Here is a 20,012-nt window from a genome sequence, read left to right on the forward strand (position 1 = left end):
CATTGAATCGGTGATGCCATCCAACCATCTCAACCCCCTTGATATTTAGGGTCCTCAGTAAATGTTTGTTGAGTGAAATAATTTCTTCACTTTTAAAAATACATTATTGTATCAGTTTACAAAAGGTAAACAGACAGACCTTTACCTCTTTGTGTAATTACAATTTAAATGTGTAGAGTAACAATCCTGGGTTGTTATCCCCAGTTGTACCAGTAAGGTATTAGGCTTCCCAGGTGGCGCTAGTGGTAAAGAACCCGCCTAACAATGCAAGTGACTGTACTTGGTCAGGGACGTGGGTTTCATCCCTGGGTCAGGAAGATCCCCTGGAGGAGGAAATGGCAACCCACTCCAATATTCTTTTGGGGAGAATCCCATGGAGGAAGGAGCCTAGTGGGCTATGGTCCATGGGGTCACAAAGAGTCAGACGAGACTGAAGCAACTTAGCATGCACACACACCAGTAAGGAAAATGAGTATCAGGTAGTGAGCACGTTGGCTGAGGTCACCCAGGTAGTCCCCCAACAGATTTAGAAAGGGAGGTGTCTTTTACCCTTTGATAGTAGCAGATTCTCTAGGTTCTGGTTCCCCTGTTAGGTAAAATGAGGTCAGTAGACCCTGCCTCACAGTGTCATCATGAAGGTCAGGTTCTAACAGAGAGATTCTCAGAGGACTTGAAAGTGAAAATGTTAGTGAAAATGTTGCTCAGTTGTGTCTACTCTTCTGCGACCCTATGGACTGTAGCCTGCCAGACTCCTCTGTCCATGAAATTCTCCAGGTAAGAATACTGGAGTGGATAGCCATTCGCTTCTCCAGGGAATCTTCCTGACCCAGGGATCAAACCCAGGTCTCCTGCATTGCAGGTAGATTCTTTACCATCTGAGCCACCAGGGAAGCCCAAAGGTGGGTAGCATCTATTTTGTAGGTTTCATTACATTTTATAATTATTAGGGATTATAAATATTAGGGAAATAAGATCTCAGTTGGGTTTTGAACTGGGAACTGTGTAAAAGGAGAATGGATAATCTTGTCAGGTTTGATCTTTGCAAAATATCAACTTTACATTCCTTCCAGCCAAAAAAACTTCCTTTTTTTTTTAATTTGGCTAAACTGGTTCTCAGTTGTCACACACAGAATCTTCCATTTTCATTGCAGCATGCAGGATCTAGTTCCCTGATCAGGGATCAAAGCCAGGCCCCTGCATTGGCAGTACAGTGTCTTAGTGCCTGGACTACCAGGGAAGTCTCCAAAAGGACTTGTTAAAGGCTGAAATTTTTAAACTTGGATGAGTGAGGGCGGCAGAAGTAGGAGCCTGGGCTCAGACAGGAAGGTTGTTACTTCTACCAGGGCCTGGTAAGCCACATATCTGGAAGGGAGCCTCAGTAGGTCTCGGCCACAGAAAGCTCCCGAGTGGTTTTCATGAGGATGGGTAGGCTCCTGAATCCAGGGTGGCCCAGCTAGAGAGGCCAGGAGGTTCCAGGATGCAGGTGTGGCCTGAGGGAGAGGGAAGCATGGCACTCTGATCCTGTCCGGGGCCACCTGAGCCTCTTCCAGACATTTCTGCAGATAGCAGTTTGTGGGAATAGGGCCTATGTACCCTCCCCAGATAGGAGTCCATTCTGCCACCTTGACATCTCTGGGACATCTCTTTAGCCAGGGCCTTAATTTACTCCATTGCAGCAGCCTTCTTATGGGCCCTGCTGCTCTGCATTCTTCAGTTCTTCCTTCTCATAGCATCTAGTGACCTTCCTGAAACAGTTTGGCATGTCGCTCTGCCATTTACAATTCTCAAGTGACTTCTCACTGTTTTTGCCCTTCCAAGAGTTGGTCTAAGCCTGTCTCCAGCTCCTTTCTCTGTGTTCTGATGAAGGCAACCTGCTCATCATCTTTTTCACACTTGTGAATCTTTGCCGAGGTGGATGGCTCTCCCTGAAATTGCTTCAGGCATTTTATTAGAGGACAGCCACTTAAGAGGACATCCTTCAGGGCTTGATCCATCATTTCTTCTGAACCTCTTGGCCCCAGTTGAGTTGGTCATTCTTTTTCCTTCCTCATTCATCATTTGGTGGGTTTTATTTGATTGTCTGAATATGTCACCTCAGGGTGAGTGTTCTTGAATGCCAGCACTGGATCTCATTCAGCACTCTGTCACCTCCACAGGGCCTGGCAGGCTAGTCACTGATTGCTTGCTGACTGAACAGATGACTGTCTTCTCTCTCCTCCTTTTCTAGGTCTGGAATGAGGCTTCAAGGACCAAGGAACTGTGGAGGTGAGTGAAGGAAAAACCAGGCCTCTCAGGAAAGAGTATGCCTTGAAGAAGAGAGGGGTGGCCCTTTTTAGCACTCACGGCATTTCTGTTAAGGAGACAGGAACAGACAAACCACAGCCCCTACCAGCAGGAAACTCCTCCCTACTTGGAGAATAAGACTTTTCTTTAATAGTATATTGAAATAAAAGAGAGTTTATTAATCAATTGGAGGTTAATCTTAGGGGCGGGGGTACCAAACTCAGGGGCAGATGTGTATAACAGATTGAATGCAGCTGGCTGATAGACAAATTGATGGACAGATAAGCCATTTTGATTTCATCTTTGCTGTAATGGCATTGTTCAAATGTGTATGTCTTTCCTTTTCTCCTTTGCTTTTTACTTCTCTTCTTTTCACAGCTATTTGTAAGGCCTCCTCAGACAGCCATTTTGCCTTTTTGCATTTCTTTTCCATGGGGATGGTCTTGATTCCTGTCTCCTGTATAGTGTCACAAACCTCTGTCCGTAATTCATCAGGCATCATCAGGCACTCTATCAGATCTAGTCCTTTAAATTTATTTCTCACTTCCACTTTAGTATAGTCATAAGGGATTTGATTTAGGTCATACCTGAATGATCTAGTGGTTTTCCCTACTTTCTTCAATTTAAGTCTGAATTTAACAATAAGGAGTTCATGATCGGAGCCACAGTCAGCTCCCAGTCTTGTTTTTGCTGACTGTATAGAGCTTCTCTATCTTTGGCTGCAAAGAATATAATCCATCTGATTTCGGTGTTGACCATCTGGTGATGTCCATGTGTAGAGTCTTCTCTTATGTTGTTGGAAGAGGATGTTTGCTATGACCAATGCGTTCTCTTGCTTCATTCTGTACTCCAAGGCCAGAATTGTGTGTGGTTTATTCTGTGTGGATCACAATAAACTGTGGAAAATTCTGAAAGAGATGGGAATACCAGACCACCTGACCTGCCTCTTGAGAAACCTGTATGCAGGAAGCAGCAGTTAGAACTGGACATGGAAATTCAGACTGGTTCCAAATTGGGAAAGGAGTACAGCAAGACTGTATATTGTCACCGTGCTTATTTAACTTCTATGCAGAGTACATCATGAGAAACGCTGGGCTGGAAGAAGTAAAAGCTGGAATCAAGATTGCCAGGAGAAATATCAATAACCTCAGATATGCAGATGACACCACCCTTATGGCAGAAAGTGAAAAAGAACTAAAGAGCCTCTTGATGAAAGTGAAAGAGGAGAGTGAAAAAGTTGACTTAAAACTCAACATTCAGAAAAGTAAGATCATGGCATCCGGTCCCATCAGTTCATGGTAAATAGATGGGGAAATGGTGGAAACAGTGAGAGACTTTTTTTGGGCCAAAATCAATGCAGATGGTGACTGCAGCCATGAAATTAAAAGACGCTTGGCTCCTTGGAAGAAAAGTTATGACCAACCTAGACAGCATGCTAAAAAGCAGAGACATTACTTTGCCAACAAAGGTCTGTTTAGTCAAAGCTATGGTTTTTCCAGTGGTCATGTATGGATGTGAGAGTTGGACTATAAAGAAAGCTGAGTGCCGAGAAATTGATGCTTTTGCACTGTGGTGTTGTAGAACACTCTTAAGAGTCCCCTGGACTGCAAGGAGATCCAACCAGTCCATCCTAAAGGAAATCAGTCCTGAATATTCATTGGAAAGCCTGATGCTAAAACTGAAACTCCACTACTTTGGCTACCTGATGCGAAGAACTGGCTCATTAGAAAAGACCCTGATGCTGGGAAAAATTGAAGGTGGGAAGAGAAGGGAACGACAGAGGATGAGATGGTTGGATGGCATCACCGACTCAATGGACATGAGTTTGGGTAAACTCCAGGAGTTGATGATGGACAGGGAGGCTTGGTACGCTGCAGCCCATGGGGTCGCAAAGAGTCGGACAAGACTGAGCAACTGAATTGAACTGAACTTGTAGTACAGTGCTCACAACTGAAATGGGTAGAATGCCAACCCTAAACCCTAGTATTTGTTTTCATTTTTACTGATAAGCTGGGGTAGAAATTTCCCTTTGAGTAACACAAGTAAGTCTATTTCTTGCAGCAATTCAAAAAATCTTTGCAGCAGCTTATCACCTGACCCCCACATATGTGTCATGTGTCACCATATTGTATGCATCTCCAGGTTCCTGAAGCAGATTGTTCAGCCTTCTGCAAGCCAAGTCACAGATAGGTTTTCGGTTGATGATTATTTTTCAGTATCTGGTGTTAACTCTTTGTAGCATAAAGTCATTGCTTAAGATTATACCTATGTTCATATAAAAACACTGGGTTTCTGTTTCTGGGACAACACATTCCAGGAGCATTGTCACATGCACATATCATTTCTGATGCTGTGCCTGTGTGGGTACCAGACCCCAAAATTCCTCAGGCCCAGTGAAATTCTTATGGACACAGTAAATGAATGTGATTAACTGATCATGTGTTTTTAATATGTATTCCAATTCTAATTTAAAATACTTCATGGTATTTCTTTAAAATGCTTCATGACCTTTTTTTCCCCTTTGACCTTTTAATTAAATTGTGCCATTTCTTTAACACACTAAGCATTAGTTTTTTGGTTAAAAGTAAAACTGCAGACATTTCCTTTTGTTTAAGGTATGTAATTTCTGTTGTGCACATTAGATTGTTTTGCTGTCAGCTGGTATCTGAAAGGTTTTGATGCCAAGGGTTTTGATTTTTTCACTTGATACATCTTTGTATTTCAGAGATGTATATACTTATATGCACACTTCAACTGTATTGACAGTGTGCCCTTTTTTAGTCAGATCATTTGGTTTTATTTCTTCTGAATATTCCTTATGGTTCCTACTTATGGTTTTATGTATAATGGCCTTAACAATGTAGAAACAGGCTTCACTTCCACAAAGAAACATGCTTTCTCCCTTTTTTTCTTAAAACTACGTTGTCTTCTTGGTCTAGTTTTTATTTTCAAACTGTTTAAGTTGACATATGTGTACAAGAAAGTCCCCTTTCTGCTTATTTCACCTAAATGAAAATCAACAGCATGAGAGTAATGATGTGAGGCAGCTGGTAATCAGCTTCTTAGTCCAGGAGATGACACAAGCGGTGAAGGCTGTGGTGGAGCTGATTCTTTTTTTTTTGACGGTGCCATTCAGCTTGTGGGATCCTCGTTCCCCAACCAGAGACTGAAGTAAGGTCTTCAGCAGTGAAAGTGCAGAGTCCTGACCACTGGACTGCTAGGGAATTTCCTGAAAGCCCATTCTTGTCTGAAGGGGACAGTTCTCTGTGGCCCCAGACAAGTTTTATCAGGTGGTAATTTGATTTCAATATAGCTAAACCTTCTTTTACCTGATTTGTGTGTGAAATTTGATTTTTAAGTGTGCGCAACTACTTCATGTAGGCCAGTCCTATGCAAAGGGATTCCCTAGTGGCTTAGATGGTAAAGAGTCTGCCTGCAATGCAGAAGACCCGGGTTCAAGCCCTGGGTTGGGAAGATCCCTTGGAGAAGGAAATGGCAACCCACTCCAATACTCTTGCATGGAAAATCTCGTAAAGGAGCCTGGCAGTCCATGGGGTTGCAAAGAATTGGACATGACTGAGTGACTTCACTTTCGCTTTCAGTCCTAAGCAGACCAGACAAGGTAATCTGGATGCTCATTCTGCCTACAGGCTGTGATATGCTACTTCTGATAGAATAAGCAGAGTTTCAGTGAGTATAGGAAAACCTGCATCCCACCTCAGCACTGGATTCCTCAAAGGAAATTGAGGCCTACATAGACAGAATGAGTTGTCCAGGCTAATGTTAATAGATGCTAAAACTGGGAATTGAAACTAGGCCTCCTGATGCCAAAGCACCTTGTAATGACTCCTCTTCTGCCTGGGACTGGGGCCTGTGTTTCAGGCAGCTGTGTCTGAGACGCTGGTCCTCCTGTAAAGCCTCCCAGATGACCCTGGGCACACAGACATGGAAACAGTACTATCTCCGCCGATCTGAGCTTGAGTTCCGAATGGCATCTGGGCGGCCAGAGGACTTTACCTGCAGAGCCCTTGCTGGGCACAAAGGTATGGGGTGACAAAGTGGTAACTCTACATTCCCACGGCTTCCCTGGTCACGTCTCCAGGGATTTGGTCTTTCAGCCAGTTAGTTGGAAAGGGCTACTTAATGAGGATATGCCCTTGTTGGTTTCTATACTTGTTGTATATAATTTGATCCTCACAGAGATCATTACATCTGTTTCAGAGTAGAAAGAAACTAACATAAGGAAATTGTTGACAGTTACATGACCAGTGGGATGGTAGGCAGTCCTGGGCATGATACCCGGGTTGTAAGTCTGAAGCCCTAACTCTGTGTGTCCACCGCTGTGCCCTGAATCAGCACTGCTTCTGAGAGAGAAAGAGGGATGACTGTCCCACCTACCAAGCTGAGTGTTCATATCCTGAGCACCCATATGTGTGCTCAAGGCAAGTCTGTGTTCTTCTTCAGGAGAGATAGATGATCTGGCCTACATCTCAACCAGCGAGTACCGGTTTGATGGTCAGGACAAGTCCGTGGTGTGCACCGTGTCCTCAGATGGCACCGTGCGTGCCTGGGATCTGCATGAGGTGAGCTGCCTGGGAGGGGGCCAGGATGAGCGCTGTGGATTCTGCTGTGTCCTCAGTCTTGCAGCCCTTTGCCTTTATTCTCTTTCTCTTTAACCATCACAGTCAACTTGTGAGGTGTGGGAGTCCCATTGTACAGTGGAAAGTGTGAGCTACAGGAGGCTCAGTCACTGTGCCAGGTCACTCTTCAAGCTTGAGTCTGATTGATCGCAAATGCCCTTGACTGTCCTGCCCCGCCTCAGGGAGATGGGCATTTTTACAGTGCCTGATGGAGTCTGTTCATGCAAGGGGATGGCAGCTGGCTTGCCCAGTTTTGTGATGTCCATATTAGAGCTGATGCCAGTTTTGCCCAGATAATGCAAACTTTACTCACCCATTTGCAAACTAAGTGTTAAAAACTTTGATAACTATTAGTAATTTCAGACTTGGTTGGCACTTAAAAAGCTTTCCTATCCATTTTCTCATTTGATTCCCACAGTAGCCGTTATTATTCACAGTATTCATTATTATTATCATCCTAATTTTATACAGGTTTAGACTGAGACAGAAAGGAAAGGCATCTGAGTTGAACCACGTGGTCCCTAGCAGATCCAGGGCTTCTGCCTGGGCCCATGGATCTTTTCCTGGAAAACTAGATAGCTTGATGTTTTCAAACACCCTAGACAAGGAGGTCCCTCTAGGCCTTGCATTATTGGTAGACAGACTTGGGGAGGTGGTTGCTCATCTTGTGCTGTTGTTCGGGTTTGCTGGACATGACAGTTTCCTTCCACGGGAACTTAGTGCAGAGCGAGCAGAGGGCAAACTCCTGAGTAGGGCACCAGGAAGCCCTACCTAACATCCCGCAGATTGCCCCCATGAACAGGGCACGGTGGTCAGAGACCTGACTGATCTGTGGGCTTGACTTCTCAGTCCGTGTTGTAGCTGCATTTTTGAGTCCCTGTTCCTGCCTTGGGGGTTGCTCCTCTGCCCAGACTTCATGGTAGAAGCCATGAGAGAGAATGGTGTGAACCATGTTAGGCGATGGGAGTGCTTGGCTGCCAGTGAATGAGTAAGTCCGAAAGCCCTAGTTGGGCTCCAGCCCAGGATTCTGACAGATGCCAGATGACAAACTAGGCCGTCTGAGGGACTTTAGAAACTGGGATACGGACTCAGAAAGGGAGGAAGGTTGGGGGCACTGGATGGGAGCAGTGAGAGGGCAAAGGAGCAGAGCAATTTGGGAATGAATTTTGGGTAGTTACAATTTGCTTTGATTTTCATAAAACACTATCAAGGCTTTTATATGAAAGGAAAAATGGGACTGAAAGATAATTTATAAGAAGTAAAAAAAATTGCCCTTCCTTCCAAAGGTAACCACTTCTTTATTGATTTCTGGTCTTATTTTATATTTTATTAATAGATTCTGTTTCTTGGTGTGTATACTTTAGAGAGCATCTGTTGACTGCTTTACAGAAACATTTTTAATTACTAGGAACCCTTTCATATTTTCTGATTATAATTATTATTTTTGTTTGTTTAAAGGATACAGTTATTTGCATCGTATGTCTTTCCTCCATAGTCAGTTTTTCAGTTGTTTATCACGGATTTTTCTCTTCCATGTGCTTTTTTCCCTCATATATATGCCATGATGTTTGACATAATTCCAGGTGAAGGTCTCTGGTGACCATGGGTGCATGTAGCTGGTTTCTGTCTCACTGCAGTTGTGTTGCCCTGAAAGAGGCCTGCCTCAGGCTGTGGACAGGAGACCTTGCAGGCTTAGTAGGTTAGGGATCTTGGGCAGGAATGAGACCCAAAGGCTGGGAGGTTCCATAGTTGCCAAAACAAAAAGATCTTGACTTGAAAGAGCTTTGGTGCAGGGGTCGACAGACCTTTCTGTAAGACCTTTTCTTTGTCTGGCCAGCAGACCAGAGAGCAAATATTTTAAGCATTATAAACCATGTGATTCTGCAACAACTTAACTCTGTGGCTGTAATGCAAAAGCAGCCATAGATAACAGATAAACAAAAGGGAGTGGCTGTGTTCCAATGTAACTATTTATGGACACTCAAATGTGAGTTTCATGTTGTTCTCAAGTGTCATGAAATGCTCTTTGTTTTTTTCCTTTAACTAAAATTCAAAAATGGGTTTGGGTATAGGCCGTGGTTGAACTCTACTGTGGTCTGTTTTATTATAGGGCTAGACCACTCTGCATCCATTCTTCCTGATTCCCTATCTTAATCCCTCTTGTGAGCACATCTCCAATCTTACTTTATTTTTTTAAAAGTTCAGTCATTCCGTTGGAGTCATGCAATATGTAGCCTGTTTCCATGCTCTCTTCCCCTGGTCACTGCTTTCGATTCTGACATGAGAAGGGGAGTTTCACTGCTGCTTTGCCTACTTCCATACCACTGGCCACTGGGGAGTGATGTGTGGTCTCTGAGACCTATTTGACATGAGCCAGTCACCGGTGCAGAGTTTCTACTAGTGATGGTCTTATTAGCTGTTCCAGCAACAGAAATCAACTGTTGATATGTTGACATGAGGGGAAAGAAAGAAAAGAAAGGAAGAATACTGGGATATCATGACTGGGAAAAGATTGTGCTAACAAGATAACACCTGATACAAAAAGGACCATAATAACTACAAATTGAAAGAAAAAGAAAAAACTTTGTCGCAGCTCTGGAAAACTCTGAAACAATGGCTAGAGGATTGGTTCTCTGATGCCCTTTGTTAATGTGCCATGGGCCTGCTCTTTACCTCACTCTTCTAGCTTTCAGAATCCTGGAAGAGACCGTGGAGCTGGGAGTCAGCCCATCTCAGGCCAGTTGTTCTCCTCTATGCTAATGGCCATGACAGGGCATGGACCTTGGCCAGGCTCGGCCCGTGGTAGCTCCACTGGGCACCCCAGTGGGAAGGGCATGTTCTGAGCAGGGCAGCTGCAGTTACTCAACAGAAACCGTTTGCATCCATGAGCCTAAAGTAGCTTATCTGTAAACTTGGGCTTCCTGGGGACCAAATGGGATGCTCTGTGTGGAAGTTCTCTGTATGCAGCCCTCTGGAACTCAGGTCCTGAGTACAGCTCCAGTCCAGGGCAGGGTGGAAGGTAGCGTTGGTCCTGCCTCCCTGCCCAGCCTTCCTCAGTTAAGCCATAGTTGACCACTGGTAGTGCTTCAGACATCCCAATGTGCACCCCAGACCCCACCTTCAGTCCTTCTGGCCATGGCTCTAGCCCCAAGCAGTCTCCGCACCCACGCTCAGCCACTGCTCTCCTCTAGGACAAATGTGTCCTTTGTGGTAGAATGTTACTTTTTTTTTTTTTTTTAATGAATTTTATTTATTATTTATTTAGTTTTTGGCTATGCTGGGTCTTCAGAGCTGCATGATTTTCTCTTGTTGCCAGGCAGGCTCTAAGGGTGCACAGACTTCAGTAGTTGGGGCACGCGAGCTTAGTTTCTCTACGGCATGTGGAATCTTCCTGGACCAGGAATCAAACCCATCTCCTCTGCATTGGCAGGCAGATTCTTAACCACTGGGCCACCAGGGAAGTCCAAGGGAACATTGCTTTTGTGTTGTATCCCATATTGTGCTGTGCATCCTGTGAGGATGGGGATCACACCTCTCATCCTGCATGTCCCCAGTGTGCCCTGGGTGATGGTTGAATGAATGAAACCAATAAGTGTTTAGGAAATAAATGACCCCTGTGTGAGTTGTTATATTCATTTTGTTGTTGCCCAGGGCATGGAGCTCTGGTCGAGCCCTGTACAGTCTGCTGCTCTGGTGAATCTGGTGGCCTACCCTCGACTGCAACTGGTGGTCACTGTGGATGAGCGGGGACTGATCAAAGTATGGGAAGCAGAGAATGGGTGTGAGAAAGCCGCCTTCTTGCTGCCCATGTATTCATCTGCATTGGAGGCCTGTGACATTCCGGAGGGTCCCCTCTTGCTGGTGAGTAACCTGGCTCCTAGGAGCCTCTCCTGTTTCCCGGCATCTGTGGGCCTGGCACCGGACCACCGTGTCAGGTGGCACCTCAAGCCAGGCCCTCCACGTGGCAGACCAAGTGACCTCATTATTCTGCTTGGTCCCCCCGCTCCTCCTTGCCTGCCGTGTGGAGGGCAGGCTCCACATCCCCCTTCAGTTCTAACATGCCACAGCCTGCTCCCTGGACCTGTCTCTGCAGCCTCTCACCCTCTCACAGTGAGGTCCAGCCCCATGGGCTGCCGGTGCTTTCTTGTCCACATGCCCCTGCTTTCCTGTCTCCCCGTCCTGCTCATAGTCTTTCTTTCCCTTCTGGTTACTTCTCATTACTGCATTCTCACTCTTCTCTCCCCCTTTCAAGTCTCAGCAAGGGCCCAACTCAAAGGAAAACAGGCATGTTCGACAGAATGCAAGCATTTGCCTGAGATGATAAAGGCCTTCTGTTGCCAGGACATTTGGTTTGGAGGTGATTCTTGAGTATTGCAAGGGAGCATTTGGCCAGAGAGAAAGGGTGAAAGTGGGTGTAAGTTGGCAGGTCGAGGATGTGGCTCTCACCTGGCGGCAGTATCCTCCTCCTGGAGGGAAGGAGGTCTTTGAGAGTGTGAACAAGCTGGCCTCCCAAATACCAAGATGAGCACACCCCCAGGAACAGCTTCATATGTAAACAGGACTAATTCTGTAAAGGAACTAAGTTCATGAACAAAAACAGTAAGACCTGATGAAACATATTTCATATAAATAACTCTGTAGTTATTTAAAGGAGACTTTGGAATAAGTGTAATTAATACCTCCAGAGCAATTTGAGAATATATTGTAAAGAGGAAGAGGAAGCCACTGTAGTTCTCTCCGGGGAATGAGAGACCACATGATTCACACTTCATTGTTGGTGAAGGACAGTTAGGAAAGTTAGAATATATATTAAATCAGAGAGCTAAAAATAGCAAACAGTTTCTAGGCCAAGATTCAGAAGATGGCAGAAAGCAAAGTGCTGAGCCTAACACTGGGGCTGCTTTTGTTCTGGAGATGTTTACTCCAAGGCCAAGGAGCTGAGCAGGGAGATAGCCAAGTAGATAAAGGTTGGAGTGCAGGGCCATCAAGGGTTGGAGCCCTGTGAAGCCTCTTACATTGGGTGTGTTATCGAATGTTGGAACCTGAGAGTTGTGGGGGAGGGTCTGAAAATAAACAGTGCCTGCAATGGCTGCAGTCCATGGGGTCGCTAAGAGTCGGGAACGACTGAGCGACTTCACTTTAACTTTTCACTTTCACGCATTGGAGAATGAAATGGTAACCCACTTCAGTGTTCTTGCCTGGAGAATCCCAGGGACGGGGAAGCCTGCTGGGCTGCCGTCTCTGGGGTCACACAGAGTCAAACATTACTGAAGCAACTTAGCAGCAGTAGCAGCAGCAATGGCTGCAGCTGCCCAGTTACCTGGTGGTACTAAATTGGAGAAGGAAATGGCAACCTACTCCAGTATTCTTGCCTGGAAAATTCCATGGACAGAGGAGCCTGGTAGGCTACAGTCCATGGGGTCGCAAAGAGTCGGACACTGAGCGACTTCACTTCTTCACTAAATGAAAATCCTTTCTAGAGAAAGATAAGACTCACCATGCCTCTCTTTTCAAATATAGTGTTTAGCACTCCCTTAGAAATAAGGGAGGGAGTGGTTAAGACAATGGGCTTCCCTGATGGCTCAGAGGTTAAAGCGTCTGCCTCCAATGCAGGAGATCCGGGTTCGATCCCTGGGTTGGGAAGATCCCCTGGAGAAGGAAATGGTAACCCACTCCAGTATTCTTGCCTGGAGAATTCCATGAATGGAGAAGCCTGGTAGACTATAGTCCACAGGGTCGCAAAGAATTGTACACGACTGAGCGAGACTTAACCTTCACCTTCACCTTAGAGATAAGTAGTGATAAGATAACAGGACCTACCCAAGGCAATCTACAGATTCAGTCCAGTCCTTACCAAACTACTAATGGTGTATATTCTTGGGCTTCCTTTGTGGCTCAGCTGGTAAAGAATCCACCTGCAGTATGGGAGACCAGGGTTCTATTCCTGCGTTGGGAAGATCCCCTGGAGAAGGGAAAGGCTACCCACTCCAGCATTCTGGCCTAGAGAATTCCGTGGACTGGATAGTTCATGGGCAAAGAGTGGGACATGACTGAGCAACTTTCACTTTCAGAGATAAGTAGAGATAAGATAATATGACCTACCAAGGCAATCTACAGATTTGGTACAATCCTTAGCAAACTACCAGTTTTTCACAAAACTAGAGCAAAAATTTTTTAATTTATATAGAAACATAGAATATCTTGGAATAGTCAAAGTAATCTTGAAAAAGAAAAAGGGAGCTGGAGGAATCAGATTCCCTGACTTCAGACTATACTGCAAAGCAACAGTAATCAAAATAGTATGAGACTTGTACAGAAACAAGAATATAGATTAATGGAACAAAATAGAAAGCCCAGAGATAAACCTATGCTGCTGCTGCTGCTGCTGCTAAGTCGCTTCAGTTGTGTCCGACTCTGTGCGACCCCATAGACGGCAGCCCACTAGGCTTCCCGTCCCTGGGATTCTCCAGGCAAGAACAAACCCATGCACCAATGGTCAGTTAATCTATGACAAAGTAGGCAAGAATATACAGAGGAAAAAAGACAGTCTCTTCAATAAAATAATGAAATTAGAACAGTCCCTAACACCATACACAAAAATAAACTGAAAATGAATCAAAGCCCTAACTGTAAGGCCAGACTCTGTAAAATTCTTAAGAGGAAAACAGGCAGAGCACTCTGACATAAATCGCAGCAAGATCCTTTTGGATTCAGCTTCTAGAGTAATGAAAATAAAAACAACAGTAAACAAATGGGACATAATTAAACTTAAAAGCTTCTGCACAACAAAGGAAATTATCAACAAAATGAACAAAGAGCCCAAAGAATGGGAGAATAATCCCCCAAATATGCAAACAGCTCATGGAGCTCGCTCTCTGTCTCTCTCATATATATATATAAAACAATCAGAAAATGAGCAGAAGACCTAAATAGACATTTCTCCAAAGAAGACATTCTAAAGGCCAAAAAGCACATGATAAGGTACTCAGTATCACTAATTATCAGAGAAATATAAATCAAAAGTAGTGACATATCACCTCAAACCAGTCAAAATAGCCATCATCAAAAAGTCTACAAACAATAAATGCTGGAGAGGGTGTGGAGAAAAAGGAACTCTCATACAGTATTGGTGGGAATGTGAATTGTCACAGCCACTATGGAGAACAGTATGGAGGTTCCTTAAAAAACTTACAACTTAAAATACGATCGAGCAATTCCACTCTTGGGCATACACCTGGAGAAAACCATTATCCAAAAGAACACATGTATCCTAATGTTCACTGCAGCACTGTTTACAATAGCCAAGACATGGAAGCCATGGGTGGTGATATGAGTATTTACTTTGTAATAATTTACTGAGCTCTTATGTTTATGTTTGGTGCAATTTTCTGTGTTATGTACATCAATTAAGAAGTTAAGATTATAGAAGAATTAGTGAACTGGAAGATAAACGTAATTCTGTAGAATGCAATGGGGATATCAGGAGTGGTAAATGTGGAAGAGAGGCTGAGACAGAGACCAGTGCTTCTCAGACTTGAATGGGATGTTATTTGCCTGTGGACCTTGTTGAAATGAAGATTCTGATTGAGTGGGTCCCTGGGAATACCTGAGATTTCTGAGTTTTTTAGGAGCTTCTTGAGGATATTGATGCCGTCAGGTCACAGACCACACTTGGAGTAGCAAGGCCATAAAGGACCCATGAAAAAGTTTAGTATTTGTTCATTTGATATCTTAGGAGTAGGTGAGTCAGGGTGAAACCATGTAGTGCCATTTCATGGGGCTCCAAAGAGCCCTGATCTTTTATGTCTCCACGTGGAAAGAATCCAGCGAAGGGTGAAGTGATAAGTGATTTATTAGAAAAGGGTGCTTGTGAGGCTTACAAGCAAATGGGCAAGAGAGCGCTGTGTCCTGAGAACTTAGTGGGCTAGTTTTATAATCAAAGGAAAAGTGAGGAGGAGGAGATCTTTGTCTTTCTTGATAGATGTCACGCTTCCATCATGAGTTCCTCCTCCAGGTTGAGCAGGGGAGTTTTCTTGTCCCTATGTGGTCCATCTAAGTCCACAGGTACTGTTTCATGTGTGCAGAGAGCATGCCCTAGGCATCATCAGCTGACTGAGCTCCCTGGGCAGGATGTGGTCTCGTGCCACCAGTGGTTTGCAGTTTTGGGGCATGTCATGCTTCTGTCGCTAAGCAAGCCAACTTGGTTTTGAGGTTATCCAAATTTGCTTTCTTGAGTGATCATTAACTCCCAGGGGTCTCCCCAATTTTTATTTATTTATTTATTTTTTCCAGTAAACAACTTAGTCTTTTATTTGCCCAAGGCCAGCTGTTGCAGGCACTGAGGCCCCAAGACTTCCAGAAGGGATGGGGGTGGGGGGAGTCACCCTGCCTCCCAGGTCCTGCCTGCCCCATCCTGCTTCCTGCAGGAGATGGGAGAGTAGAGAAAGTGTGCCCTTGCACCATCAAGTATTTCAGTTGTGTGTGTGTGTCAGTCGCTCAGTCATATCCGACTCTTGCGACCCCATGGACTGTAGCCCACCAGGCTCCTCTGTCCAAGGGATTCTCCAGGCAAGAGTACTGGAGAGGGTTGCCATTTCCTTCTTCAGGGTCCAATTTTTAAAACTTACAATCCCCTAGTGGGAGTTAACTATTTTATGACCTACGTTGTCCCTTTACTCTTTCCCTATCAAGCTGGGGGGTGGGGTGGGGGTGGGAGCATAAGAAACATTTGACAAGATGGTAGACATTTTTCCAAAATAGACTGAGGACATTAATCAATGAAGGTCAAGAAGGTCCCGCAAACCCCGAGTAAGGTAAATAAAAATAAATTTGCACATAGACCTATCAGAGTGAACTGAGATAATTGAAGACTAAGACAGATCTATTTAATAGCAGTGAGGGGAAATAAAACTACCTTAAGTGTAATAGTAATGAGACTGCTTCAGGCAGTGGGAGAATGATCATAGGTGAACTTTCAGAAGGAGCAGGAAAGAATTTTGAGCAAGAACCATGGTAAATCTTAGGAAATCTAAATGAATATCCTGTATAAAGCAGCAGAAACAACGCCTTGTGGATTTTATATGTAGAAATAAAATGAATGACTTCACCATTTAGGTTAGGAGAAGGTTATGAGGAACTAGGTCTACTAAGCTCCTTGAACTGTCCGAGATTAAATGTACGAAATTAGTCATATACTTTATGAGGCAGTTTGCAAACAGTTATCTCTCACCTAATTCCCAAAATAGTATACAGCAAATAGCTTCTAAATCATAAGAGGAAGATCAGTGTGTCTTGTGGTTTCCCTCTAGGGGCAGGATCAACCCAACCCAAAGTTTGGCTTGGTTATTGTCAACTGGAAAAGAAAAACAAAAGCACAACCTAGAAGCTGAGAGTTTTGTTTTATTCAGCAGGACTTTCTGAAGATAGAGCATTTCAGATAACCTTAAGAAAACTGTTCGGAAGAGGCAAGGGTGGGGACCCAGGATATATAGGATTTTTTTTGCAATAAATGACCAGGTGGTTGGAACATCAAAAGATTACTGTTAATTAAAGAAAACCAGATATGATATCTCAAGTTAAGGAATTTAACACTCTTCCATGTATGGGAAAATGCAAGAGTCTGGGCTTACTGAATTGTTCCTTTGATACGTACCTTCTTTTGATGTGGGCTTCCCTTGTGGCTCAGCTGGTAAAGAATCCGCCTGCAATGTGGGAGACCTGGGTTCGATCCCTGGGTTGGGAAGGTCCCCTGGAGAAGGGAAAGGCTACCCACTCCAGTATTCTAGCCTGGAGAATTCCATGGGCTGTATAGTCCATGGGGTCGCAAACAGTCGGACATGACTGAGCAACTTACACTTTCATTTTATGAACCTTCACTGTCTGGGGCCAGTATCCTGTGTTTTCACATCCCGAGTCCCCTCAGAGCTCACCATTGCGGGTGGCGGTAATGTGATGCTTAATGGCTGCAACATCCTTTGTTTACATATATGGCAGGCAGCATTTTTAGTTCTCATTATCATGAGAACTCATGATGCCACACATGCTCTGAGGGGATGTAAAAAGACTCATTGGTTTCATTATCAGACCTCCCTGGGAGAGCAGAGCGGGCTTCTAGGAGTCAGCTCTGGAAATGGCTTGAGGGAGTAGGGAGGAATGACTGGCTCTGGTCTTCCTTCAGAGGAAGCAGAGCCCTGCTGGCATCTTGATTTGGGGCCTCTGCTGTCTAGAACTGTGAGAGAATACATTTTTTGTTTTTATAAGCCACCCTGTCTTACTACTGCACCCAAAGGAAACTAATACAAGACTCCTCTAAAACAGAACACTTAAGGAAGGGTTGGAATTAAAATGATGGGAAAATGATAGGCATTAGAGATGTTACCAGAGGCAAGCTGATACAGCTAATTATGTTAGACGAGAAGACTGGAAGATGAAAGTCTTTCCTGGATCTTAGGGGTCTTATATCAGAATAAGAATTAGGTAAGCCTCCTGGGAAGATACAGCAAGACTAATTTTTTTTTTTTTTGGTCTCGTGTTTTTGGAGTGGCTTTCGGGATCTTAGTTCCCCGACCAGGGATCAAACCTGTGCCCCCTGCATTAGGAGTGCAAAATCTTAACTACTAGACCACCAGGAAAATCCCAGGGCTAATTTTGAATGCATTTTAGAATATGGTCTAAAATATATATTGAAAAATAATGTGTAGAATTTCAAGGAGAAATGGTCAAAGCTACATGCATCATGAGACATTGCTGTTACCTGGTTAAAGAGAGATGATCTGGGCGGGCCCACTCTAGTTCCGTGGGCGCTTTAAAGGCCAAGCATTTTCTCTGGCTGGTCACAGAAGAGGAAGTCAGAGACACAGAGGGTGAGGGCATGGGGGCCTCCTGTGCTGGCTGCCAGGTTGTTGGTGGGCCTGGAACAGGGATGGTCTCTGCTGCCAACCAGTGGGCAGGGAAACCTCAGTCCTGCAGCCACAGTGACCTGAATGGGCCCTGAAATGAGAATCCAGCACCCTGACACCTTGACTCAGCTTTGTGTGACTTTTTATACATTCCACGGTTTATTTGGAAGTGGTTAGGTCATTGGCTCATTTCAAGTTAAATTACATTTGTGTGCAGGGTCAGCATCAGGGTTCATTTTTACTTAGAAATGGTCATCCAAAACTCACAGGAAAGACCATACTTTCTTCATCCAATTACATTATCACCTTCGTTTTGTCAAAATATCAGCTGACCAAATGTGTCATGGGTGTTCTATGTCAAACTTGTGGGTCAGTCTCCACTGATCTGTATGTCTGTCCTGATGACAGTCACATGGGATCTTGTTTCCCACAGCTTTTAGTTAAGTCATGACCTCCCACATTTCCTTTCTTTGAAAATATATCTGTTTCCATAAAATTTTTCCAGTGAGCTCATCAATTTCTGTAACACTGCTTCCTGGGTTTTTGGTTACTTTGAATCTGTACATTAATTTGGGAACAACTAACACCTTAGTATTCAGTCTTCTAAGCCATGAATACGGCATCAGTTCAGTTCAGTCGCTCAGTCATGTCCGACTCTTTGCGACCCCATGAATTGCAACACCCAGGCCTCCCTGTCCATCACCAACTCCTGGAGTTCACCCAAACTCAGGTGCATCGAGTTGGTGATGCCATCCAGCCATCTCATCCTCTGTCGACCCCTTCTCCTCCTGCCCCCAATCCCTCCCAGCATCAGGGTCTTTTCCAACGAGTCAACTCTTCGCATAAAGTGGCCAAAGTATTCGAGTTTCAGCCTCACACCAGTCCTTCCAATGAGCACCCAGGACTGGTCTCCTTTAGGATGGACTGGTTGGATCTCCTTGCAGTCCAAGGGACTCTCAAGAGTCTTCTCCAGCACCACAGTTCAAAAGCATCAGTTCTTCAGCGCTCAGCTTTCTTCACTATCCAACTCTCACATCCATACATGACCACTGGAAAAACCATAGCCTTGACTAGATGGACCTTTGTTGGCAAAGTAATATTTCTGCTTTTTAATGTGCTATCTAGGTCAGTCATAACTTTCCTTCCAATGAGTAAGCATCTTTTAATTTCATGGCTGCAATCACCATCTGCAGTGATGTTGGAGTCCCAAAAAATAAAGTCTGACACTGTTTCCACTGTTTCCCCATCTGTTTCTCATGAAGTGATGGGACTAGATGCCATGATCTTCGTTTTCTGAATGTTGAGCTTTAACCCAACTTTTGCATTCTCCTCTTTGACTTTCATCAAGCATATATGTCCATATATATATATAGGCCTTCATTTATTTTCCTCAACAAAGTTTTGTGGTTTTAAGTGAACAGCACTTGCACATAGTCTGCTACAAGCATTTTCATACTGTTTACATATTATTTTAAAATATTCATTCATTTTTGCCTGCATCAGGTCTTAGTTGCCGCACTCGGGATCGATCATCATTGCTGGGCACAGGCTCTTTGTTGTAGCACAGGGGCTGCTCTCTGTTAGTACTTGTGGTGCACAGGCTCCAGAGCTTGCCAGCTCAGTTGTGGGGCACGGACTTAGTTGCCCCGAGGCACGTGGGATCTTATGGCTTCCCTGGTGATGCAGTGGTTAAGACCACATCCCAATGCAGGAGACATGGGTTCGATCTTAGGTTCAGGAAGATCCTCTGGAGCAGGAAATGGACACTCTGAGTATTACTGCCTGGGAAATTCCATGGACAGAGGAAACTAGCAGGCTACAGTCTAATCGCTTCCCAAAGAGTGGGATGTTACTGAGCATGCATGCGTGTGGGATCTTAAGATCTTCCCCAACCAGGGATTGAACTCACATCCCCTGCATGGGGAGGCAGATTTTTAATGACTGGACCATGAGGCAAGTCCCTTAATGTTATTTTAAAATGTACTTTTCCAATTTTTTCCATTGCTAGTATACAGCATATATAGAACATAAATGTGATCATGCTACCCAAGATGGCTCTTCTCTTGCTGTCTGTACATCCTTTGCTCGACCAGTCCCTTCTTCACCTATACCCTACTCACATGACCAGCCCCTACTCACATGACCAACCCTTAATACCTACTCCCCCCTAATACATACTTGCCCCCACCTC

The 20,012-nt window shown here is 44.5% G+C and overlaps 1 protein-coding gene and 1 non-coding gene across 5 annotated transcripts in view; both read left to right on the forward strand.

The window, feature by feature from the left end:
• Nucleotides 1-20,012, forward strand: part of FBXW12 (F-box and WD repeat domain containing 12) — a 34,374-nt gene that overhangs the window by 1,074 nt on the left and 13,288 nt on the right. For 3 of the 4 annotated variants that reach the window (XR_009738174.1, XR_009738173.1, XM_061426333.1), the window contains exons 2-5: nt 2,228-2,265; nt 6,166-6,326; nt 6,748-6,866; nt 10,575-10,784. Coding sequence is in view for 2 of the 4 variants with exons in the window: in XM_061426333.1 (XP_061282317.1) it covers nt 2,228-2,265; nt 6,166-6,326; nt 6,748-6,866; nt 10,575-10,784 (528 nt within the window). In the remaining 2 variants the exon portion in view is untranslated. The remainder of the gene's footprint in view (nt 1-2,227; nt 2,266-6,165; nt 6,327-6,747; nt 6,867-10,574; nt 10,785-20,012) is intronic. The other variant, XM_061426334.1, reaches the window with a different exon arrangement.
• TRNAW-CCA (transfer RNA tryptophan (anticodon CCA)) lies at nt 12,495-12,566 on the forward strand. Its single transcript has one exon. It is a non-coding gene; the product is annotated as a tRNA-Trp (tRNA).

Source organism: Bos javanicus, chromosome 8 (genome assembly GCF_032452875.1).
Source record: "Bos javanicus breed banteng chromosome 8, ARS-OSU_banteng_1.0, whole genome shotgun sequence".
NCBI lineage: Eukaryota > Metazoa > Chordata > Mammalia > Artiodactyla > Bovidae > Bos > Bos javanicus.